Source organism: Drosophila suzukii, chromosome 3 (assembly GCF_043229965.1).
Source record: "Drosophila suzukii chromosome 3, CBGP_Dsuzu_IsoJpt1.0, whole genome shotgun sequence".
Classification (NCBI taxonomy): Eukaryota; Metazoa; Arthropoda; class Insecta; order Diptera; family Drosophilidae; genus Drosophila; species Drosophila suzukii.
This window is the reverse complement of record NC_092082.1, coordinates 13,917,053-13,942,499: the sequence shown is the minus strand read 5'-3', so window position 1 is coordinate 13,942,499 and position 25,447 is coordinate 13,917,053. Positions and strand designations below refer to the sequence as shown.

Here is a 25,447-nt window from a genome sequence, read left to right as displayed (position 1 = left end):
ATTCCTGCCACTATCGATTGTTTTCGATGTTTTTACCGTTACCAGAAATTTAAAATTCATTTCAATAAGAAAAACATGTAATTTTATTACCCTGCTGTTTTTGAATGCTTGTAAGCTTCTGTAAAAAAACAAATATACATACATTTTTGGATCGTGGAAGAAGACATTTGTCCAGATATTTTAAATATCTCGATTATAGTTTTTATTGCAGATTTGCAAATATTTAAAAATACCCGCCAAACAAAGATTTGGTATTTTTTCTGTTACCTGACCGTGTGCTGCGGATTTGAATCTGAATTTACCAATTCGTAAGGCGTTGCGATTTTTAACGGTATTACGTTCTGGTTTGTATTCTTAAGGCAAGGAAAATTTAAAATTATTTATTATAAAATCGCAAAAATCTTTAGTATTATCTTTATATTATGCATTGAATTAAAGCTAGTTTATATAACTTTGAGAATTTTTTAAATTGCACTCAAAAAATATTTTAAAAAATAGGATATCGCAAAGAAAATATATCTTTTCCTTTTTTCGAGAACAAAATGCGCTAATCTATTTAATATTTTTTGTTATGTCGAATTGTTTGTATATAAATCATGTTATTATTAAAGTGATATACAAATAAAAACAAATTAATTTTATCTGTATGTGACTAAAATTTATGAATAGCTCTAGGGCATATTCAAAATAACTCATATTAGAGCAAGTATCTGGTATAACCGAGTTTAATTAATCACTCTTTATTTATACTCGCATTTTTCATACTCTGAAAGTCATACAAGTGGTTAAGTAAATACTTACGCCTGTGACGAATTTTTGTAAGGCATTTTCATTATTATTTTTAGACTTACATACATGGAATTACAGTAGAACTAACATAATTGCAAACAATAGAATTGTTGAATGAATATTTTATTTTAAAATTTTTTTAAGGTCATTTAAAAAACAAATCTCCCATAAAAAGTTCGATAACTCATTTAAAAAACAAATCTTCTAAAACATTCTTCGACTGATTCTTTTTTATCACTCCTTATTCATATCCGGCAATTCTTTTTTTCTTCTTAAGAGTCACCCCGTTAAATTAAATCAAATTGAAGATTTCGCCAGCCGTTGCGTGAGAAGTTGCCCCATTCCGAGGCGCACAAATAACTCTCCGACCGGGGTCATCAATCAACGGTATTGCCCGGAGCTTCCTATAATCTACAATCCCCACATAACGACGACTCAGTCGTGGTGCTTATCAATCCAATTGAGTGCGCTGTTATTAATAACAATACCCGTGCTTTATATTAAACGCCCGACTCTTGCCTTGCATCAACGCCCCTTTGGAAGCCGTAGCCCCCTATAAAATTCGATGAGTAATCCATTTGGAATCGGGTTTCCAGCTGCCAGTGGAATGTGGAGTGTAAGGCAAATAAACAAGCCGTCGTTTACGATCATTAAAAACATATAAAATAATTTATTCTGCTTATTAATTTGTTTAATAAATATACAATATGTAAAACTGCGGGTTAGTCGCGCAAGTCCGCACAAGAGTGGTACAAAAAGGACTTAAGTAGTGTAACTTTAACGCTGTGTTAGAAAACAGACAACACAGAGAACACAGGACATTGACTTGGACTTGTTTTGGGTTAAGATTGCTCTGGCGAAGGCACAACATCGTTATCAGCGTGGTGATTGCTATTAGTCTAGAATTCCACTTCCATTAACACTTAAACACACAACGCTTTCGACTAGGGTGCGTCGACTGACTGGGTTGATAAAAAATGGAGGTAATCTTTGGACAACTTCAAGCAGTTTCAGTTTTAAAATCAAGTTAAGCATTGCCCTAGATATAGATTACGTTCCTATAACACAAACTATTTTCTGGTCGTTTTAAAATTAATTATTTTTAGGTAAATGCCGACAGTAAGAAAATATAAACAATTTTTACTACTAGTCTGTCAAAGTAGTTTACAAAGTAGACATAAAATTGGGTTACTTTTGTTTTTCAAAACCAGAAGATAAAAATGACCTTGCTAATAATTTGGCATTGGTGCTTTTAAAACTAATGTTAAGATACATTTTCCTGGCATAGTCCGCAGATTACTTCTCAACCCATAAATCAACGCACCCTACTGTAGGTAAATATATGTAGATAAAACTGTAGAACATGCGACGAGGTTTGTGCTTGGCACTCGTAAGACTCCACTCCACTTCATTCCTCCTCACGATTCCGATAATCCGTTTACGACCAGCCGCCCGTCAGCTTGTGGAACATCTCTTCGTTCAGCGTCTGGTTGTTCTCCTTGGAGCGCATGGACATGAATATGTAGCCGCCGATGAACTCGTGCACCACCTTGCAGTCTGCCGATTGGACGGAGAAGATGATGTTCTCGTCCTGCAGCTGAATCATCATGCACTTGATGCCCCAGTTAACGTTCCAGGCCTTCATCGTGTTGTAGCGCCAGGTCTTGATGTGATCGCCGGAGTTGAGGTCCATGCGCATGATGCGGTTGTTGGCCACGCCTAGCAGCTCCTCCTTCTTGTGACCGTCAAACTTGATGACGAAGAGAGTTACACCGAAATCGGGCAGGGATTGCCAGGCCTGGATGTACTTCATCTTGGCCTCCATAAGGGGCAACTGCTTAACATTGGCATGGGCCTCCAGAATCCGCTGCACCGCCTTGCTCGATAGTTTGCGCATCATCTTGGGCGACAGGTAATCCATAGGCTCAACACTCCTGGGATTAACGGCGAGCGGAGCGCCCTGGGCGGGTTTCTGCATCTGTAGCAGCGAGCGAATGCTGCTCACTTCGCTGTCGTAGGAGCTATCGGCCAGAGAGCGACCCTTGGCAGCCAGACGACAGGCGGCCATCCACTTGGCATACTGCTCTTCGTTCTCGCATCTCACCCAGACCTCGCTATTCGGACCATTCCTGCCCTCTGGCGGAACCTCCAAGCGAATTGCAAACTTTCCTTGGGCCAAGTTAACATCGGGCGTCACCTCGCAGCCCCGCAAATTGATGCTAATGCTGGGAGCTCCCCGACGGGACTCCTCCTGGGATTTGTACAGGTGCAGATGCAGATCCCTGTAGGTGAAAAAGTAGCGCTTGTATCCCTTGAGCGTGAACCGCTGGGGCTTGAGGAATTTCAGATAGTCCGATAGCTCTGGTATCCTGGTGATGTTGCCCTGATCTTTGCCACCTCCCGGACCCTCGAGGGTGATCTGCAACTCATTGAGAGCGGAGTCAATGTCGTCCTCGCCGCCAGTCTCCTGACTGGAGGTATCTATCCCGGAATCAATGCCTGGTGGATGCAGATCCGTCTGGTGATTCACCTGGAACTGCAGGGCGGCAAACATGAGGGTCTCCTCCTCGGTGGCGTCCAGTTCCTCGTTAAGGATGCTCCATTTGGCCTGCTCGTACAGCTGGTTGATCCTCACCTGGTCGTACTTGGGATTCAGATCGAAGAACGTGAAGTATTTAAAGCGAAGGCAGAGGGTGTCATACTCCCGAACGCCCTGTTCCATGATGGACAGCGATGAGTCCAGCCAACCCACATTGAGACGGGCTTTCTCCACCCGCGTCTTGGGCCTAATCAGGCGGGCTCTTACATCCGGACTGGGTGACCTGGGCGACATTGCCAGGTTTTCCTGGAGGTCGCCGAAACTGGAGTTTGAATCGTAGCTGGCGTAGCCCGTGGAGTTGTGCTTCCAGGTGCCCGTGGGCGAGCTAATGGGCGTTCCAGGGGCAGTGGCTGCCCTTCGGGGCGTGGTGGCATATGGCGAGGCCGGGGCACACAGCAGGTTGCCATTGTGCGAGCGATCAAGACTGCTATTGCTGCCATTGTAGGCTCCTGTGATGGGGACAAAGGAGTTGGTGTCCGCCGCTGGCTGTAAAAAGCCAATGCCATTCGCGTCCGCCACAGGAATCTTGCGCTGCGGCAGCTTGGAGAAGTTCTTCTTCAGATGCTCCGGCTCCAGGGGTTTGCAGAACGACAGCTCCTCCGGATAGCGAATGTCCAGATCCTTGCACAGGCTAACCACGGCCCCAAAAGTCTTGGCCGAGAAGTTGACACGATAGTCGAGATAGCGAAGATCGGGCATTTGAACCCTCAGCGTTTTGTGCATGGGTGTGAAGTGCAGAAACGAATCGGATTGGACTCCAGCCTGGTCCAGAGTGGATCTCGTCCTGGTCAGCCACACATTCTTGGCGGGCCACCAAAGGGCGTGATCGGACCAATCCTTGGGCATCTCCGGATCCACGAGGTTCAGCATGACACCGCCGATATGCTGATCCCCCTTCACCCGCAGCGTTTTCTCCACCTGCAGATCCGTGATGAGGATTCGCAGGTTCCACGTATTCTCGCCCACATGAATCATCTTTTGATCTCGCTCCCCTCTGGCCTGTTAAAAGTTCTGATGCGCGGGCGTCTGTTGTGTCCAAAGGCAAAACTATAACTGAGTATATGGACGTCTATGTATATATATGGCACAATCAGAGTCTAAAATTGCCCTCGAAACGATGACGTAATGCAACTTACGTTCAGCGCCGTTTTTTTGCAAAAGCAACTTTTGTTGTTGGAGCGCTTGAGGGGGAAGGGGCGTTGTGCCGAGGGGAGGCGGGGCGGGGCGGTCTTATATAGGCCCTTATCTCGCCAGATGTTTGCACGGAAACAGAAATACCAGCGGAACCAGAAAACAGAACAAGCCCCGTAATCCAGATCAAAATCGGTGGAAGAATGTATGTTGATAAAGGGGGTGGGGTGGGGGATCACTCGATTAATACACGCCCAAGGTTATGATTTTAATGGCTTGTTGCTTGGGCTGCCGAGATGATGTTTTGTTTTCCCTCTGCGATCTCTCGCTCTCTTTTGCAGTTCGCAGCGTTTTTCTCGCGCTTTTCCTCGCACGTCAACACACCGACGAATACTAATGCAGGCGCGTGAAAATGCGATGCAAATTTTCACAAAACAACACGTAAACGAGATAGAGAGAAATTAATTTATAAATAAATCAGCGAAGTGCGGGAGATGGTCACACTGTCGCAGTCTGCCCAGATGCGGATATGGTATTTACACCAAATCGTGAACCACCCTGTTTTTACATTTAGTAATCCAATTTCCCGCTTAATTCAAAAAGTTATAAAAATAACAAATGCATACCTTTCCTCAATTGTTATTATAAATTTATATAATGTAGATATTAGTGCAATTATAGTTATAAACCAATTATTAATCATTCAGTTATATATATGCATAAATTGTATTTGTTAAAGATATTAAGACGTAATAAACTTGAGCATGGCATATCGAATACATTTGTATCGCCTGCAAGATTGTATTAATTGGAATCTATAAATAGGAGAGCATCTCGTTCAAAAAATAAAAAATGAAAACACAGTCATTATTACTATTGGCTCTTATTTGCATAGCCCGTAGAGTCAGGCATGTTGGACCCTGTGTCCCCGGATATATTATTAAGAACTGCTACAAAGGAAGAGTTTAATACATTCATATTTTTACGTTCTGAACAGAAACGTCTTTAAAATAAACATAAAGAATGAATTTTCATAATAAAATACACCCAAGAAAATAATTATCAGATTATTTAAAACCACAACTACAGGAAGTTGTTTCCCGGGGATAAGCCGTGTCCAAAGCAAAGAATTTCGCCTTGACCTTTCCATTCGTTCTTTAACGAGTTTTCTTCTTATGCCGAAATTGACTCTATTTTATTTAATTACAACTAAATTGATTTGTGAACAAAAGATTCAATTTAAGATAAACTAGTTGTTTTCTTTGTTATTTTTAAATGATAAATTATTTTTCCAATTCCTTATGTCCCACTTTGTTTATATTATTATTCAAAATTAGTTTATAACTTTTATAACCAGTATTATTTATTAAATATATATTCCAGAATTTAATTTAAAATAACGGTATTAAATACCAAAAACGTTCGATTATTCTCTCCTTCAACAAGTATGGTCACTTTGGTGGCAAGTGTCATCTCTCTCATATCTTAAAAAAATACAATCCAGTTTTTAAAAAGAATTTTAATAGCTACTATATAGTAAATTAGTAAGAAAACCAATAAAATTGAAAGCATATAGCAGTTAATTGATATAAAATGTGAAACACAAATGCCTTCACAAAACCAAAACTGGTTTACCGCCCACGCTATCTCGCTCTCTCTCTCTCTCTGTTTCGCTCTCTCGCCTCTCCTGCTTCACACCGCATTCGTAAACAAAGACAATGAAAGCTCCAGTTGAACGGCTGAAAGGCCCCAAAGTCCCCAGATTGTTTCTCGCCGTCGAGCCGAGCGCACGTATTCGAAAAAATAACACTAATAATAGTATACAATAGTGCAGTATTGTGTAAAACACGCGCGTCTCTGCTGTCTCGCTCTGGCACACACCCATACTCGTGCACTCTCGCGTGCCCACACACACACACACACACTGATATACAAACATACCTGTAAGAGAGCGAGAGATACGAAAAAAGGTGCATGGAAAATCGGAAAATCGGAACTGAAAAAGTCTGAATTTCGCTTAAACATAGTTATCTAAGTACGACTGACAGTTGGAAAACGAAAGTGTCGGCAAAAAGTGTTTTAATTAGTTAAATATTATAGCAATCCAAGAAGTTATTCTACGCCCATTAAAGCTCGAAATCGTAACGGGAAACATCTGGGCGCGAAAAAATCGATCCAGACGATGTGAAAATTGGCCAAAATTTCCTCGTACCTCCCAATGCAAGCAACAATTTTTGGCAAAAACAACAAGACGGGGAGCGTGAAATTGAGATACGGCTAGAGATACTATACATATAGTGGTGGATGGGTAGTTAAACGGCGTGTTACGTTGATATTGTAGTAAACATAAAAATAAACCGCGGCGCAACAACCCGAGCGGCTTAGTCATCCGTGCAAGAGATTCGCTATAGCTGCAGATACCAAGAGATACGAGATACAAAACACCAGATACAATAGACAATAAGCGGCAGACTGCGAGATCTTAACTTTGAGCGGTTGGTAAACGAACCCAGGGGAATTCGGAAACCTGAAGGCCTATGTAATTGGAAAAAATTTCATCTGCAAAGACGCTATATAATATACGAAATTCCAATCTTGGAGATCCCAACCGTTGATAAATCCGAATCTAAAGGAACTTGAAAACCTGGAGACTACGTAATTACAAATAAATTGCAGCAACAACAGCAGGGCAACGCCTACGACACGCCAGTGATTACAGCAACAACATTATTATTTACCTAGCCAGCGTAACCTGTTGTAGGTTTTTTATATTGCATTGTGGCTCACCTCTCGCCGTCTAAAATTGGGCATTCACAAGCGGCTTAAATACGTGGTTAGCCATCGTATACCACTATACATATAGGAGGAATCTGCAAGTGGCACACCTGTGGCCACGGGTCAGTTGAACATCAATTGGACGACCAGTTGGAGCAACAGCATCACCATCACCATCGCCATTGGAATCACAATCACACATAATGTCGAGACTCACCGAGGAAATGGTGATTGCTCGGGCCAAGCAGTCCGATTTGGCCCTGATCAAAAAGCTTAATTGCTGGTAAGTAATACTGGTAACCAGTATGATTGGAAAGATATTATTGCAAAACTAGACTTTGAATTAGATAAATGTTTTTAAAAGTATACATAGATATATACATTTTATATAAAACAAGGAAGAACGCTATAGTCGAGTACCTCGACTATCAGATACCCGTTACTCAGCTATATGGAGATATGCAAGCAGCAAAGCGAGATTAAAATGCGCCACCTACCGGCGGTATACAGATTTAAGCGTTATGGGCGTTAGAGTGGGCGTGGCAAATTTTTTTTGGATCAATCGATAGGTATCGACGAGACCAATACATTTCAGTTAAAATTTTTTATCTAGCATGAAAGTTGTGGGCGTCACAGGTTTTCGCGGTTTGTGGGCGTTAAAGTGGGCGTGGCAAACTTTTTTTTGGGTCAATCGATAGGTATTGATGAGAACAATACATTTCAGTTAAAATTTTTATTCTAGCATCAAAACTGTAGGAGCCACGGTTTTGGGCGGTTTGTGGGCGTTAGAGTGGGCGTGGCACTGTGCCGAAACAAACTTGCGCTGCGTAAGAAGCTCAGGAATCTGCACGCCAAATCTCAGTAGCCTAGCTCCCATAGTTTCCGAGATCTCAGCGTTCATCCGGACGGACAGACAGACGGACAGACGGACAGACGGACAGACGGACAGACGGACAGACGGACATGGCTAGATCGACTCGGCTAGTGATCCTGATCAAGAATATATATACTTTGTGGGGTCGGAAACGCTTCCTTCTGCCTGTTACATACTTTCCGACGAATCTAGTATACCCTTTTACTCTACGAGTAACGGGTATAATTAGTCAGCGGTAGTATTATCATTCAAAGAAAAAATTGAAATGAGTAATGCTTTTGAAAAATATCAACAATAATTCAATTCCGAAAATGTTTAATATGTTATCTATTGTTTGTTATTATAAGAAATGCTTTGTTTTCCGTTTACTTATTATTATGATTGAATAATTTTACAGTTTTCAAATGTATATGTTTGGAGATGTTAATATATGTAGAAATCAATGTTTTTTCATGGTGGACTACTAAAAAATGAATATAAAATTTATTTATGTTAATTTTTTATTTAATTTTGAGAGATTTTTTAAAGTTCAATGAACTTAAATGAACAAATTGTTTACCATAAAATACGTGCTTTGTGTACTGATTGTGGTGAATCTACAAGTTTTACCCCACTGTTCATTAAATCGATTTTCGATCTAATTTCCGCCTGTGCATTGATCTATTGCTAATCGTGCTGGGGCAGGTGCAGCCGTAGTGAAAGCTTCGATCTCTGTGGAATGGGTCTGCGATCTGGGGCCTGAGGCATGGGTCTGGGGGATCTGCCCACTTTGCTGCTCACTTCTGCTGCGCCGCCTGCTTTCACTCGACCCAAATCCGGGGGCAAATCTTCTAACCAGTTTAGAAGTGTCCACTTTGGAGCAAGTCACGATTCCCTGGGCTGGAAAAACACGCGCGCCCCTCGAGAAAAACGTTTTGAAAAGCGTGAAAAGCAGTTGAGCTACTTTTCGAAATGGACCCCCTCCCCACCCAACGCTTGACCCATCTGCGATAAGAGCGCACGATGACTTTTAAAAGGGGACTCCACTGTACATATTTATCTTTATTAAAATACCATCTATTCTCTGTTTATTTCAGGGGCAGTGATCTCAGCGATGTGTCCATCATCAAGCGAATGCGTGGAGTGGAAGTTTTGGCTTTGAGGTAAGTCGCCCAAATTGTGGAATAAATCACATATAAGGATCATTTTGATTATGATTTCCTGACCCGAGCTCTGATTGATTCAAAGTCGGAAGAGCAAAGTCGGCGCCCCAAGAAAACGGGAAAGATATACATGAAACCGTTGAGATATTTGCTTTCAAGTGATGTCATCGCCCCATCATTAGGCAAGCTGAAATACGAGAAATACTTTGGCACGCTCAGGCGCGTAATTAATGCAAAGCGGCCGCAGAAAACTACAAAAAATAAGCTAAAAGTCGTGGGAGCTCCAAAATTGGCAATACCAACTGGCCGCGTACTTTTCGAAGTCGTGTAGGCCATTGCGTGGGGGGCAGAGATACTGTAGTTATGACTCGTATCTGCCAGATACTATTGTAAACCCCCCTCCCACTTCATCTCGTACTTGTTACTCAGATGTACTTGTTCGTACTTGGTGTACTTGCATGTCGCTCGATAACTTTGCATGTGCTGCTGCTGCTTTTGCTGCCATTGCCTTAAAAGGCGGCAATCATTTTGACTGCCAAGGTCGTCGAAATCGATTCGCCCGCCAAACTTCTTCGTCATCTGCTGGCAATATGCTGACAACTCTCGACTCTGACGATTCGTTTAATTATGCATGTACAAGATATGGGAGGAGGTGTACACAGACCATAGTTCGTGGCCTTATAGGGAGCGGACTTGGGGCGATTTGGCATTGAACTTGGGGGAAAAGAACCGTGAGAATAGCAGTTCCGAACAGGAAATAATAATCTAGGTATGGGCGAATCAAATTTTTCAAAAGGAAAATTATCAGATGAAGCGAATAAATAAACAGGAAACAATAATTAGGGTATGGGATATCAGATATTATACCTTAAGAAGAAATCCGATTTAGTAGAAACTTCTTATACATGTCGGTTAAAAACAAGGGGAAAGCACTTATACTATAAGATATAAAATATAAGATATAGATAAAACGAGCGAGCACAAGGCCAAAAATATCTCTGAATTTTATTATGTTGAGTATAAATTTGCCTTGAAAACTAATTAAACCAATCTTGATTAAAAGCAAAAGTGGTCCTTATTTGGCATCTTGTTTTTTGGCGTTACATTTTTGGCTTTGAAATAAAATGAGTCGCACAAAAAATACAGAAAAAATATGTTAAGTAGATAATGTGTTCTTAAAAAACGAAAGTTCTGCAAAATACTAAGCAATACATCTAATCTTTCAAGTTTTCCTAACATTATGCAACGTTGTAGTTTCCTTTGTTTAAGTAATAAAAAAAGTATTGTCTTAAATATTTTAGACTAAAAGCGATAAAAAGGCCCTTCAGTGATTAAACTAAAAGTAGAGCAGTTTGATTTTCTGGACTATATCCCTTTGTAACTCTCCTAACATATACTTGATTGCTTTTATTCGACTTTTGTTATCAGGAAGCTATTACCGCAACCGTCGCATCTGACGTAGAGCTTTATCAGTCTTTATAGATAACGGAAGGCGTTTCCTATATACAAATGTAAATGAATAAATTGATATGGCAAGCTTGTAAGCCAAAGGGCAATAACTTCTCATAGAGGTCTGTTCTGTTTGCATTATACTACTTGGTTAAACATTATACAACGAAACCCTTTCAGTCTCAACTCGTTGGGCATTGGGTTAGCGTGGGGTTCTCGACTTTGTTTGTCTATAAGTATGTTGAGCAAGGCCTGAAGTAGTGTACGCAAAGAATGAGCCATAAATCAGTTTGGCTCACTATGCCTCAGGTAAAATGCGTTGGCGTAGTCTCCATTTGTTAAGGGAATTTTCCGCCCCTCACTCATTACCATTCCATTTTCCATTTCCTCTGCGTTATGAGTGTGCATATTGATTTGACTTGCGTGTGGCTAGCACTTTTCTTTTTCACTTCTACAGACCTATCAGTGGTATTTCCACTTGGAAGCGCTCAAGTGCTAGGTAACCTTGACTCTTCAGGGGAAGCATGGATTATGCATATTTAAGGAGGGACACTTATTCTTCGCCCCACTCCCAGTTGGCCTGATTTTTTTTTAAGAACTATTAATAGGGTAAGCGGTGCTACGAATTCCAGATACCAGACATTCACTGAGGCAATGCACTCGTGTGCCATTTAGCGATCTTCCTGGCTAAGTTTAGACAGTTGTTTCTGCCGTACCCGCCCTGCTAGGGAAAAATGTTTATAGTATCTACACAGGAAGAAAAAAAAATGACATGTCTCTATACGGAAAAGTTAAGAGGGAAAAATAATTATATCAAAAGTATGTAGTTTAGGAGATCTTAAATGTTAAAATTTAGTTCATCACAAATTATTATTCATTGCAAGTAACTACTATTTAATTATTTAGTTTCCAATATAGTGGAATTATATCCTTACTTAACCTCTAGTTTTCTCTCAGTGTGCCAACATTTCTTTCCCTTCCTTATTCAATCAGTCAGGCAGGCAATCAAGGCACGCTTTTGGCCATCGGCAATTGGCCACTTTGAAGTGTAATTAGCATTATTAGGAGCCGATGTGCTAAGCGGGGATTCCGGAACATGGGCTTAAACCTGACCTAGACGCAGACAAATGATGACAATCAGCTTTTCCCCCTGCCGCCGTTCTTTAACTGTTATTTGTGGGGAATTCTGCGAAGAATCCGACGAGTTAATGACCGTACGCAGCTGCTGGAGAATCTTTTGTCTTGTTTTGAGCATGATTCACGGCAGTTAGTTTGTTGTTGGTTCCTTTGTCATCTTCAAGAGAAAGTTTCTTGAACCTAAATGTTTTGTTTCTCTGTTGCAGTGTCAACAAGATCAGCACGCTGTCGCCCTTCGAGGATTGCAACAAACTGCAGGAACTGTATCTGCGCAAGAACAACATCTCGGATATCAATGAGATCGCCTACCTACAAAACCTCCCGGCCCTCAGGTATCTCTGGCTGGAGGAAAACCCCTGCTGCGATCGAGCGGGCGCCAAGTGAGTAACCTCGATTGAACTTACTACAATACACAAAAGGCAGATCTCCTAAAGTATTTTTACCAATTGTTGAAAAAAGCCCAGTACTATCTATTGAAAGAAAATATTTATTTAAATCATTTTGAACTATTTTCTTTTAATTTCGTAGTTATCATTAATCATGTGATTTATTCATGATATTTAATTGTTTTAAACACTGCTCAGGTAGATTTTGAGTAATATTTAGTTATCTGTGAAACGTGATATTTGGAGCAACGTGATGAATTCATTTTGCAAATGCTTTAGTTCTCTTTTTAGGAATAATAATGACGATATATTTGCATTTAAAAACAAAATAACCACCTGTAAATCGTATTGTCAAACTTGAAAAAACGCAATTACTAAGATATCTTTTTAACGAAAACATCTAAAATTAAATGCCATCTATAATATCTCTGAATTAGCAATATGGGCTTTGTTGCTTACATTTTTTTGATTTATAGTAGAAGAAAGAGACCCTGAAAATTCTATTGTTAAGCTTAAAAAAACCCAGTTCATAAGTATTAAGTTAACCGACCTGTGGTTAGTGCTCTAGAGAAGCCCCTAATGATCGTTCTCACCTCTGACTAACCGCAATCGCAGCTATCGTGCGCTCGTGTTACGCGCCCTGCCCAACCTGAAGAAACTCGACAATGTGGAGGTCACCCAGGAGGAGTTGGACGACGCACTGCGAGGAGGCGGTGGCGCCCCTACAGAGGATGAGGTGTACGAGGATGCCTACCAGCAGCAGCAACAGCAGACGGCTCGAACCTCCCCGCAGCAGATGCCGCAGCAGCAGCAGCAGCATAGCTACCCGCAACACTCGCCGCCGCAGCATCAGCAGCAGCAACATCACCACCAGCAACATCATCAACCGCAGCAGCAGCATCAATCGCAGCAGCAGCGACGCAGCTCCAGTCCCATGAAAGAGGTAAATGGCTCCCATTGTCTGGGTGGATTTTCCCACTCCACGCCCTGGTTTAGCGGCTATAATCTCTCGCCTTGGTAATGTAACCCCGTAATCAACTCTCGCCCCCGTCTTGGTCTATTTCTGGTCCCCCTCCCCGCCGAATCCTCATATTCCCATTAACTCTTTGCTAACAAGCCGCCTCAGTTGCCAAGTCCGCTGGTCAATAACAGCAGCGATGGAAGCATCAGCCAAAGTGCCAGTGATCTCCACCAGGTGCAGGCAGCACAGCCGCTGAAGGGTTCCCAGCCACCCACACCCACCAAGGTAAAGGGAGGTCAGCCAGGGAGTTGGGTTGAGTTCAGGGACCACTCTAAAGGACCTATTCCCAACTATTCCAAAGTAGTGCTTTTTAAAATTCCTTTTGATTTTATGGTTATTCACATTTGAAATATTATCAAAATATAATCAACTGTTTCTGTATTTGTTCAGTAAAACAAGTTGTTCCTTAGAAGTCGTTCATAATAAAATACCTTAAGCTATAAGCTTTCCGTCAGTTATTTGTTCTGCTATACTTAGATACTTCGTTATTAAATTTTATTTGTATTGAGTTGAGTTGCCTTCCTAAGTTTCTTCTGAATGTGGTACAGCATCATATAATCGTATTTCAGCATCTTGTAAGATCTGAGATTACTGTCCCCCTTTCCCTTAACAAAAATTCCCACTAATCTCGTTTCGGCCTTCCCCCAGGAACCCGTGCATCCGCCATCGCCCATGTATAACACCATAACCAAAGAGCAGCGCACCTCCTACCACCAATACGATGTAAGATCCACAGTCCCCCCACCGCCAGAAAGACTACTAAATAGCACCATAACAGCCCCACGCATCCGACATGACAGAATTGAGCTTGTTGCCGGGCCCACTTTTGGGGCCCTATTTTTTTCGTAGGTTCGATGTTCGAGGCTCGAGGGTGTGGGCCCGTCACACTCGAGTGGAGAGGGGGAAGTTGAAGGGCTAGGGGTTTGGGATTGGGGGTATAGTCACGCGATGGCTTCGACATGGTTAAGGTTCTCTCGTTTTCCCGCCGCCTGTCCAATGGGCCATTGTCTACTTGCCGGCTTTTGTGGGTTAAGTCAGTCAGTTGACTTTCAGACCGAGAGATGGGAACTGGGGGACGAACTATAATTGCCGAAGAAGCCCAAAACAAAAGTCCAAAATGAACTATATAGAATGTGTCTTTATGTATTCATACACGTGAGAAAAATACTTAACTAGATGGCGGGGAATAATTGAAATTCTAAGGGATTAGAGGGTTATCAAAAATATTATACCTGAATTAGACATGCTTCTTACTATAGATAGTACTAGGTATTTAATTCAGGGAAAGCCATAAAATGTTTTGCTGTGTAGCTTTCTTTATTTCTAATTGTGTTTTAAGTGCATTGTGCCAGTAAAGGGCCTGTCCCTCCGAAAAACCACTGAACCAGAGGGAAATTACCCCCTCTCCGAATGACTTGCTGAACAATTTGTCATGTGTGGATTGCCCTGGGGTCTGGGACTGGGGGATATCAACTCGAATCTAACGTTTCTAACCTGATGCCTTTCTCACCAACCATGCACTGCTCCCAACTGCAACCTCTAAAACAAAAAATAATACAAAAAACCAACAAAAACCCAACTAAAATGCAAACCGCACCACTAACGCCTCACCGAACGGACTCGACGAGCAGCGCTCGCCGGGATCCGACCAGGAGAGTAGTCCGCACACAGCATACAGGGAGGTGCGGCCCACGCCGCTACCGCCCAGCATCTCTGCGCACTCGATGAAGGTAAGCCCGGCCATCCTCACCAGAGGCGCAAGCGTGGCTCGATGGGTCGGGAAGATGGTGAAGCTATCTAATTGTGGTATTCCCGTACAGGAGTACTATCAGTCGGACAGGCCCGCCTACCCGGCGCACTATCGCCACAGCCAGACGGATCTCACCGAGTGGGAGGAGCACCAGCAGGCGCCCCAGGTGCATCACAATCCCTATGGCAGCCAAATGCAGCTGCATCATCCGCAGCGACGCAGCGCGGGACCGGAGACGACGGCCTACCGGAATGGCAGTGCCCGGGAGAATGGCGGCGAATGGGATGGGGAGGACAGGCCCAGGTCGAGGTGAGGTCATCGAACGGGTCAGCTGGCGGTTGTGCCAATTAGCTTATCGTGGTTTCCGCTTATTTTATTATGGATAAACAATCTGACGTATCATGTATAGCCAGGCGGTTTGTGTTTACCTTAAATGTTTACTGGGTACATATTAAAGTGGGTTAAACTCGAGCTTTGTGTCTGGTTCTTTAAACAAATAACACGAACTTATTTAATTTTAATTTTTAACTAATAATAAATGTAAAAAATAGCCAGTTCAATTTGTTAAAACGAAGAATATGTAAGCTACATACCTATTTTGTATCGGAATTATAATTTAAAACTGGAACCTATATCGATCTAGTTCAACATGCTATTCCTAAACATGTTAAAAATCAACAAGGTTTAGCACCTAGTTGATAAGTGTCTTAATTGCCTTATTAAATACTTAAAACTAATTTATGTAATCGTTTTCCAGACGACCCGAGGGCAGATATAGTGACTCGACTACGACTTTATCGGCCTCCGTGATGAATCACTATACGGGCTACCATCGCAGGCCCGTTAATAGGGTGAGTATATAATCTGACACATCGCCGATAGGCTCGATCAATAACTGAATCATATGCTTCTTTCGCAGAATTCGAACCTACTGTCCGCCACACTCTGTCTGGTGAAGGAGCTGGATTACGCCAGTCTGGAGGTGCTCGAACACGCCGTGCGATGTCGCATCGATGAGATGGCGGGCGAATGATGAAGACGACTCTCTAATCGCATGTCGATTAGCTAATCCAATGCCTTTGGGGAGTTTCAAAACCACAAATGACCAGAAAATCACTTAAAAGACAGGCAGCAAAGGATGCCAAGGAGGAAATAAAACGCTGATATTATACTAACGTCTTAAGCAACAAACAAAAATGTAAACAAATCAGATACTTAACGGGGATAACGATTCATACTTGCCAATTGTAAACTGTCATAGTGTAACTAGCAACTTTTGTAAGCATTTTGTCATGTAACGAACTTTGCTAACGGAAACAGAAAATGGATGAGAATCATAGGAGATAATCGCCGATGGATCGTTTAATTAATGCTTAGATTGATTTCCGCCTATTGATCCCAGATCCCGTTCAGTTGAGCCCCGATCGTGCACACAGACCACAAAAACTAGCCTTCTTTTGTACTTAACTCGCGAAGATCGAAACTAACGAACTAATGACGCCCAAGGCGCCAAGCACAATGTATCTTCCTTGTTTCTTTGTAAGATTAGTTCAAATTTATACTCATGACTTTGTTAAATATTTTGTACACGAAAGCAATTAACGCTAAACCTTAATTTTAATATATTTACCTATAATGCAATGAACACGTCCAGTTTATGTTTGCCGTTCTCTATTTAATGAATGCGTTGGAAACTATGCGAAAAATAAACAAATTAACAGTAGCTAGGGGTTTAAAGTATTTTGATTAAAGAGGGGTTATTACAGAACTCCTTGTAAGGATCATTATATTTATTTTGTGATGTAATTATATAGCCTAATATATAAGAGATATATAATTGGGAATTTCACTGAGAAAAAAGAAAATCCATTTAATATTAGGTTTATTATTAATCACTAGCTTTATTTTAAACTAAATGTTAAAGGTAAATGGCCAGCCAGCGGAACACTGCCCGAGTGGTACACAGCCAGTTGTTGATAAATCCAATCTAGGAACATTTCCACATTTGTGTAGGTAGCCGGCAAGTTTACCTGACCACAGCCGATGCCCCAGTTGACGATGCCGATCTGTTCAAAGCGATCTGGGTCCTGCTCCATAGGACAGAATAGGGCAGATCCTCCGTCGCCCAGGCAGGCGTCCTTATCCCTTTCTCCACCGGCGCAAATCAAACCGGCAGGGAGCTCATAATCTGCTCCTAATCTGGTTTTTCTCAACTGACTCTGGCATACTGCTCTAGTTACCATGGGTAAATCGATTTTCCTTAGGATATTCGAATAATTGTTCTCCTCAAACGCCTCTTTCCCCCATCCTGCCTCCAAACAGCGTCTCTGCTTGAAGGGTCTTTGCTGGCTGGGCAAACATATGGTTCGAATGTGGCTTTTCAACTCGAAGGAAGTGCTTAGGAATAGAAGTGCTATGTTGTTTTCTCCCACCCGATAAGAGAATTCCTTGTGTCGCACAATACTGGCCACCTGACGTTCCTCAGATGGCAATGGTTCGGACTGGGAAACCATATCATATTCACCTGCTCTGACCACAATATCCGCCTCAACCTTGTTCTCGAGGAGATGAGCTGCTGTAAGGACTACTCCCGGGGCAATCAGAGAACCGCCTCCAAAGAATTTACCCTTGTTAAACAGGGCAATTACCCAAGGATATTGGCCAAGTTTTAAGTGATTTTCGGCTACCTTCTCGCTGGCATCCAAGCCACTGGGATTACTTAGACCGCAAAGTTGATTTGGGTCTGGTTGAAGATAGTCCATGGGTGGGAATCCATTGAATCTCACTGGGTCCTAAGCATGTTAGTAAAATTAGTATAAGTTAAGAAAATAAAAAAAACAACGTATTTTTCTTACATGTCCGAAATGTTGGCCAGCAACGCTTAATAAAATGCAACCTAAAATAAAGGTTTCGATTGTCCAGTTTTGTGGCATAGCTTGCTCGAGATGAAGAATTTTCAAGCACTGACATGAAGAAGCTGCCTGCTCATTTCATATATACTCATCAAAAGCTCGCCTTATCAAAAATTAATATATGTAAATAATAAATCGAAGAAAGTATAATAAATTTATAATATAATCAAATTCTTTTGAATTGAACTCAACTGAACTGAAAAGCTTGAAAGCTTTTTTGTTATTTCATATTTTGATACAGTAAAATTAACTCTCTACTTTTGCGTGTATTTTACACGCGTTTTCTACATTAAATACCAACGAACTGAAAAATAAGCTGCGTTAAAAAGACAAAAAATTAATATTTAATGTATTAATAAAAAAAATAAATTAACAGATTTACGGTACCCGTGGGATTTCCCGTGTTTCCAAGAGCATCAGGAATTTAGACTCCATAACTTGAGTTATTGGACCTCGATTTTGAAGTGTGATACCTCTATGAATTTGTGGGTGAATTCTCTAATGTTCTGCATTTAAATTGTACCTTTAAAAGAGGGTCCAAATTTTAGCCCATTTTCATGTCTGATTTTTTCGAATTTCCAATAGTTTCCAGAAGGGGACCCAAAACTGCACTTCTAGATTCCATAACTTGAGTAATTGGACCCCGATTTTGAAGTGTGATACCTCTATGAGTTTGTGGTTGAACTCTCTAATGTTCTGCATTTAAATTGTACCTTTAAAAGAGGGTCCAAATTTTAGCCCATTTTCATGTCTGATTTTTCCGAATTTCCAATGGTTTCCATAAGGGGACCCAAAACTGCACTTCTAGATTCCATAACTAGCGTTATTCGACCCCGATTTTGAAGTGTGATACCTCTATGAGTTTGTGGTTGAATTCTCTAATGTTCTGCATTTAAATTGTGCCATTAAAAGACAGTCCAAACTTTAGCCCATTTTCATGTCTGATTTTATCTAATTTCCAATAGTTACCAGAAGGGGACCCAAAACTGCACTTCTAGATTCCATAACTTGAGTAATTGGACCCCGATTTTGAAGTGTGATACCTCTATGAGTTTGTGGTTGAATTCTCTAATATTCCTCATTTAAATTGTACCTTTAAAAGAGGGTCCAAATTTTAGCCCATTTCCATGTCTGATTTTATCTAATTTCCAATAGTTACCAGAAGGGGACCCAAAACTGCACTTCTAGATTCCATAACTTGAGTAATTGGACCCCGATTTTGAAGTGTGATACCTCTATGAGTTTGTGGTTGTATTCTCTAATGTTTTGCATATAAATTGTGCCTTTAAAAGAGAGTCCAAATTTTAGCCCATTTTCATGTCTGATTTTTCCGAATTTCCAATGGTTTCCAGAATGGTACCCAAAACTGCACTTCTAGATTCCATAACTTAGGTAAATGGACCCCGATTTTGAAGTGCGATACCTCTATGAGTTTGTGGTTGAATTCTCTGATGTTCTGCATTTAAATTGTACCTTTAAAAGAGGGTCCAAAATTTTGGGTAAGTGGTAAGTAATGAACTTATGGTGAATTTTTTAATATTCTGCATTAAAATTGTTCATTTAAAAATTGGTCAAACATGATTAACATTTCCATTCCCTAAATCTTTTTTATAAGCTCCCATTTCTTTTGATTTCCCAATAAAACACTTATTTTTCTTTTTTTTTTGTTTAGAGGGCTTTACAACATTTAACGTATATAAGATAATATTTGCCTTTATTTGGTTGTGTATTTGTTTGCTTTGGTTATTTGTTGTGTAATCGCCTTTATTTTTATTTTTCTGTGTTTATTTTGACTATGATCTCGGACATTACTGTTTAGGATAATGCCTGGCCATAGGATAAACTGAAAAAACGAAACTGCGAAACGGTATAATCGGTTCGAAACGGTTTTCGACTCGGTTTTTCGTAATTGATGATGATGTGTCTGTTGGTTATAAATATATTATGGATTATGGATATTATTCCGGCATAATCCGTCTGATCGGCTCGTTAGCCGCTGGTATTCATGGCAGAAACGCAACGCCTAACACATATACATATACATAAATGTTAAGTGCATTTCGTATATTATATTACTGAGTGATTAACTTGCTACACATCGATATACATACTGAAGCCGCATTAGGTTATCAATGAATGTGCTCTGAAAATTGCCTTAAATACTGCGATATTCTCGGTAATAACTTTGGTGCAATACAATATATTGTTATTTACTTTTTTTTTGATAAGTGCATGGTTAATATATTAGCAATAGTACTGGTATATAGACACTGAGTATGCGAACTTCCTTGCCTGCTGTTCTCCTCAAAAGTTATAGTTAATTATTGTCAGTCACAGCGTCGCGTTTGTCACAACAACGTGTGCTTGTATTGACTATATCTTCGAGGTTTAAATCGAAAATGTTATTATTATCATAATTGATATAGAATATCTTATTAACTAAATGGCAGCTGACTGATCTTGTTGTCGCTGCTGCAACGCATGTCTTCCAGAATGCGATTTGCTGATATTGTCTTCCATTTCAATGCAATGCGAAAAAATGTCTTCCAAACACACAGATAATATGCATATAAGGTATTTTATATGCGATTATTAATGCTGAACAATATGACACCTAGATATTAGAATAACTAAGGTTTACATTTTGTTTATATATATTTATATATATATATATATACGGGTCTGGTAGATCCAGTATGTCCCGTCTGAGTTTCTGATTTGCAATCGCAACTCATTGTGTGGATATATATAGACCAATTACAATTGTTTTTCATTAGTAAGTACATGTATATTGTTATATTTTTATGTTTTAGGGCCGTAACCAACACTAAACTCTTGGTTTGTTTTTGACCTAATTGCGACGCCATAATTGATGCTGATTTAAATATATCAACGATTTTGATTTGCCAATAACTTGTAAGCCAAAACAAATGAAATTCTTTGGATACCAACTTGTTTTTGCCTCGTGGTAAATTGATATGCTGATTCCATCGAACCAAGGTGTTATTATAATGAAATAAATGTGATTGGATATACTTTTGGGTATACCACGATATGTTGTGTACTTTGATATTAGTTGGTTGTTGTTGATTTCTATTCTTCTGTCTCCTTAGTCCAGCCTCTGACTAATCACTTAAATACGGGTTGTGCCCGTCCGGGGAATTCGGATCCGCTTTGGGAAAGATCCTAATCCTCCGAGGCGGCGCACTGGAAGCCCTTTGTGATTCTGCTGTTTCCGAATGGGGGTTTTAGGCCCTGTCCGCTTACGTTATTTAGTTACATTTAATTGAAATTAGTTACAAATTAATTGATTCGCATAGGGATTTTTTGCTTCTCTTCTCCTCCTCCTTCTCGTATTTTTTCCTCCTTTTTTTTTTTTGATTTTTCTATAGTTTTTTCTTTTTTTTCTTTACAGTATTGAACTAAACTTTCGTAACAATTTTTCCGATATAGAATATATCATTTATGAAAACAACACTAGCACTAACTGAAGTCCAAAAACGAAGAACAACAAAACATCATATAATTCTCGATCTATATATAATGGGTTTGTGATTTAGCACCTCCATCGGGAGCGATCCCCTCAGGAAGGTGGGGATCGCTCAGCTGAAGAACGGCGATAAATCACAGTTGCACAAAGACCCGCCATCGCCAGTCTTGCAGAGCACCTTGCACACTTCGTCCCAGTCCGGAGCCACAGTGGTCGTCGTATCCGCAGCCGACCCGGCTACCACGGGAGCTACTGATGATGTTTCTTCGTCGACCGATCTCTGGAGTGTCATCTCCTGGGAACTGGAACCGTGTGTTGGATCGCCCTGCTCGATACTGGCCTTCGTCTCCTCCATCCGGAGATCCTCCTCCTCCTTCTGCTCCACCATCCTGCGCACCTCCTGCTGGCAGGGACTGCAACCGGGCAGGGAGCGACCTTTCTGCCCGCAGAAGCTCGAGCAGATCAAGTCGCCCTCGGCACCTGGAAGATTATTAAATGGTTGCGATTAGAATGTGTTTTGTTCAGACTAGAATTATATTACAAATTCATTATCAACATAGTTTCCTTTTGATCTTTGTTAGGTCAATGTGCACCTCTAATGAAGAATATGATATGAAGTATATCACTATAGAAATAAATCTCTAAATATTATTAATATTATAAGCCCTATTCGGTAAATAATATTTATATCTTATACGGAAAATTTAAACTGTATTTTATGTTTATTCCTATTAATAACTTCTTAAGCAACTGCATACCTAAGAACATGCTATGAATTAATTTGAGAAAGTTATAATTTTGAAGCATAATGGAATTTTTTTAGTGATCGCTCATTTTGAAATCAACCAATTTTTTAAAAACTGTTTTAATCATTAAAGTTTTATACAATTTAAAGACTCTGCTTATGTATCTACTTACCCCTAGGCAGTCCACACAGTTGCCGGCACTTGGCCACATCCAACTCTGGTCTCAGGATCGGGTTCTTGGCCCCATCAGGCGTTAAAGCAACACCCAGGCCAGCTCTGGAAAAATCAACAATAAAATGGTGATTAAATAAAATTAAGGAAGTCTTAAGTTAAGCTAAGCTAAGCCGTTCGTAGTAATTCTTTACGCTAAAGCTATGACTTCATAGGCTACAAAATTATATCTCTGCAGAATGAGTCAAAATATTATTTATTGTAAATTTCAGCTTTTAAGTTTCAGGTTGATATTTCTAAAAATATTATCTAATATTATCTAGATATTATTAAAGTTGAGCTACATTTAATCTTTAAAAAAATATTTTACTGATCCTTAGAAAAATATAAACGATCGTGGTTGTAAGTTTTTGATTTAAAATCTTTTATTGTCAGCTTGAAAATTTGAAATTTTTAAAATATAAGATTGCCATTACGTTATGAAATATTTGAAAAAAGGCACAAAGTCTTAAAATGCTTTTCAACATTTTTTTTAAATATTAACGAAGTTTTCCAATAATTATCATTAACATCATTAACATTTACGTTAAAAAACAAATTAAGCTTTAATTAATTTTTAAAGCTATTCACACTATCTCAATGTTTTATTCAATTTCGATAACCGATTATACTTAACATATTTGGCACTTCACAAAAACATTGCACACACGCCACGATATTAGAAAATATATCAGGAATGTAGATTATAATTGCCTGACAGTCGAGATAACGAAAAAACCTTGATAGAAACCACTTGAAAGGCCGACGGATTTGTCACAAACACTTTTTTGTTTGATTTTTGTTATTATCATCATTAGTTCGTACTTTTTGGGCAAACCTACACTTGCCAAAAAACACTTGAGTCACTTAGCGCCACTCCTGACGCTCCAAGTCACTTTACTTTGGTAACCTCAAGAGTTTTGGATTGCTGTTTATCCGAAACTTACCCGCAGAGCTCTTTACACAGCAAACTCCAATCCTGAACTGCGCTGATGGTTTGGATGTCTTCAAGGATTTTGGCTGCTGAATGCGATGGCAACGCAGCATCCCCCAAAGTTTTGTCCTTCAGGACCGGCGATGACGTCACAGCCTGCGCAGACGCAGAAACCATAAGGATTATAACCAATGAGAGACCGTAATGGAATCCACATCTCCCCATTTTTTCCTGTCCCATTTCCACACGCTTTCCCATCGCTGGGCTGAAAAGAGACGGGGAAGATTACAAGATTGGGGGATGGGTTCCTGGGGTGCTTGGGCATGGTTTGGGGGCGTATTATCCTTGGGGGGAGCAAAATGGAGACCTTACAATAGGAACAATTGTGCTCGAAATGCAATTATCGCGCTCTCAAAAATAGGCAGCAAAAAGCAGCCTTCGGGGGGATTTTGGTTTCCCCATAGGGCCTAATCCCTCCACCATTGTTATCCCGAGTATTTTGCTATACGAATTTCATGCGCTTGATTTGCCAAACCGAAAAGGGTTATGCAATCGCCTGTCTCCCAGATGCTCGAAAAGTTCCTGGCATCCTGAACATGCTTTTGTAACGGATATTTTCGTCTAAAATACCTCACAAAAAATACCTGGGCTAACCAACCTGCTGCTGGAATCTTATTTTGTCATCGTAATGACAGGCTAAGCAGACGGGAGACCCAAACTCCATTTGTCCTCGAAAAATGTTTATGGCCCACGGGTGAAGAGCATTCTCCGGTCCACCGGTTCGCAGTTGAGAGTCGAGTGCGAAAGAGGACGCTTCGCCCTGGCCAAAAACTCCCAGTCTGAATTAACTTCCCGACAAATTCTCACCCATCCGCATCCGTGGGTGGCACCAGGCTCCAAACATTTTCGCCTATCTGGGTTACAGGGCCTACTTGCGCTACGTGCAATCACAGCCAGGTGAGCATCCTATTTTCTGCTCGAGAGCTCGTTTCATTGTCTGATTCCGTTCGCTAGTTATACCCTTTAAAAAGGTATACGACATTTTTGTCCATCTTAAAAAGGCTTTTTGGAAAAATAATTATGCATTCTTACAAATAAATCTTGTTATATTATAATAAAAAGACTTAGGGACTTAAGTTTTATTAGAAACTTTTTCAAATTCAAAACACCTATCACTCATGTAATATTATTTAATTCATAACATTCTTCAGAAGAAAGTTAAACAATTTTTAAAGTTGAGTTTTTATATTATTGCTATTAATATAATCGTATTATGTTTTATATTATTTTAATAAAATTATTAACCAGAGGTTTTGTTTAAGAATCATAACTTAACAACTTATGAAATGTTCTACCTAAACAATGTACAACTTGAGACTATTACTTAATATTTCGGAATACTGACTTAAAAGATCAGTTAGCTTATATATCTTTTTAAAAAAATTAGTTTAGTTCATATATTGGCTCATTATATTGAGGCCCATTTACAGCGCAAACTTATTGAGTTTAAGCCATATATTGCCTTGACTTAACAACTGAAAACAACCAAAAAAACAGAATGACCCAAATTTATGGCCTCAACTCGGTAAATCAATTGAGTCAAGGCAATATATGGCCTCAAGTAAATTGAGTTAAGGCCATATAGTGACGTGATGTTGTTTGTGGTTGCAACTACACTATTTCAGGGTATTTTAAGCACAGCTCTTAAAATTGTTTAAATCATTTAATCCCATTGTTGTTCATGTCTTCTTCTGTATCCGTTTCCCTTTACAACTTACTGTGCTTTTCGAAAAGTTTGACTCAATTAAATCCAATTGTTCGGTGCACCTGCCCCACTTGAAATGCTTAAACTCTTAACTCGACTGGATTTATATAAAAGCTGTCCGATCCAAATGGTAGCAGTTGGTGAACTGAGCCCCTGGCCAAAGCGAAATCCGATGCGAAAATCCCACTAGCTAATAATAAGTGCTTTTGATGGCCTTATCTGCCGGTGTCATAGATTCAAGTGCGAATCAGTGGATATACTATCGCAGATGGAACATCGCCCCTTTCGGTCTGGTTTTGATAGAGAGTGCCTAATTATTATTGGTAGCACATGCTGT

General features: G+C 40.3%; 4 protein-coding genes across 8 annotated transcripts; 1 reads left to right on the top strand and 3 right to left on the bottom strand.

The window, feature by feature from the left end:
* Positions 1-1,429: 1,429 nt before the first annotated feature.
* Fit1 (Fermitin 1) lies at positions 1,430-5,008 on the bottom strand. The gene has a single exon (XM_017077065.4). It carries the CDS (start codon positions 4,361-4,363, stop codon positions 2,228-2,230), a length of 2,136 nt encoding a protein of 711 aa, XP_016932554.4. The 5' UTR covers positions 4,364-5,008; the 3' UTR covers positions 1,430-2,227.
* Positions 5,009-6,006: 998 nt separating this feature from the next.
* LOC108020012 (uncharacterized) lies at positions 6,007-16,776 on the top strand. Of its 5 annotated transcripts, XM_036815103.3 has the most exons (10): positions 6,007-7,577; positions 9,245-9,310; positions 12,103-12,276; positions 12,898-13,225; positions 13,400-13,528; positions 13,952-14,026; positions 14,935-15,033; positions 15,124-15,362; positions 15,811-15,904; positions 15,973-16,776. In XM_036815103.3, exons 1-10 carry the CDS (start codon positions 7,498-7,500, stop codon positions 16,084-16,086), a joined length of 1,398 nt encoding a protein of 465 aa, XP_036670998.3. In that variant the 5' UTR covers positions 6,007-7,497; the 3' UTR covers positions 16,087-16,776. The 5 variants fall into 5 exon arrangements, with proteins under 5 accessions (XP_036670998.3, XP_036670999.3, XP_036671000.3 ...); XM_036815104.3 differs by lacking the exon at positions 13,400-13,528 and having other exon boundaries at positions 6,013-7,577; XM_036815105.3 differs by lacking the exons at positions 13,400-13,528; positions 13,952-14,026 and having other exon boundaries at positions 6,015-7,577.
* A 158-nt stretch (positions 16,777-16,934) lies between these two features.
* On the bottom strand, positions 16,935-18,016 carry LOC108020065 (phenoloxidase-activating factor 2). Its single transcript, XM_036815109.3, has 2 exons — positions 17,909-18,016; positions 16,935-17,845 (listed from the first exon to the last, which is right to left on the bottom strand). Exons 1-2 carry the CDS (start codon positions 17,984-17,986, stop codon positions 16,955-16,957), a joined length of 969 nt encoding a protein of 322 aa, XP_036671004.3. The 5' UTR covers positions 17,987-18,016; the 3' UTR covers positions 16,935-16,954.
* A 1,635-nt stretch (positions 18,017-19,651) lies between these two features.
* LOC108011873 (uncharacterized) lies at positions 19,652-25,273 on the bottom strand. Its single transcript, XM_017077117.4, has 4 exons — positions 25,124-25,273; positions 23,359-23,610; positions 22,374-22,477; positions 19,652-21,935 (listed from the first exon to the last, which is right to left on the bottom strand). The coding sequence occupies exons 2-4, from the start codon at positions 23,601-23,603 to the stop codon at positions 21,568-21,570; spliced, it is 717 nt and encodes a 238-aa protein (XP_016932606.4). The 5' UTR covers positions 23,604-23,610; positions 25,124-25,273; the 3' UTR covers positions 19,652-21,567.
* Between the last annotated feature and the right edge of the window lie 174 nt (positions 25,274-25,447).

What these genes read in the sequence shown, in the direction of transcription:
- LOC108011873 (XM_017077117.4), bottom strand. Translation starts at nt 23,603, where the DNA reads ATGGGAAAGCGTGTGGAAATGGGACAGGAAAAAATGGGGAGATGTGGA. An exon ending in CTGTGTAAAGAGCTCTGCGG is followed by an intron (nt 22,478 to 23,358) that starts GTAAGTTTCGGA and finishes TGATTTTTCCAG; the next exon opens with AGCTGGCCTGGGTGTTGCTT. An exon ending in ACTGTGTGGACTGCCTAGGG is followed by an intron (nt 21,936 to 22,373) that starts GTAAGTAGATAC and finishes ATAATCTTCCAG; the next exon opens with GTGCCGAGGGCGACTTGATC.
- LOC108020012 (XM_036815103.3), top strand. Translation starts at nt 7,498, where the DNA reads ATGTCGAGACTCACCGAGGAAATGGTGATTGCTCGGGCCAAGCAGTCC. An exon ending in GCTCCAGTCCCATGAAAGAG is followed by an intron (nt 13,226 to 13,399) that starts GTAAATGGCTCC and finishes TTTGCTAACAAG; the next exon opens with CCGCCTCAGTTGCCAAGTCC. An exon ending in TCTCTGCGCACTCGATGAAG is followed by an intron (nt 15,034 to 15,123) that starts GTAAGCCCGGCC and finishes ATTCCCGTACAG; the next exon opens with GAGTACTATCAGTCGGACAG.
- LOC108020065 (XM_036815109.3), bottom strand. Translation starts at nt 17,986, where the DNA reads ATGCCACAAAACTGGACAATCGAAACCTTTATTTTAGGTTGCATTTTA. An exon ending in CTGGCCAACATTTCGGACAT is followed by an intron (nt 17,846 to 17,908) that starts GTAAGAAAAATA and finishes TAACATGCTTAG; the next exon opens with GACCCAGTGAGATTCAATGG.
- Fit1 (XM_017077065.4), bottom strand. Translation starts at nt 4,363, where the DNA reads ATGATTCATGTGGGCGAGAATACGTGGAACCTGCGAATCCTCATCACG.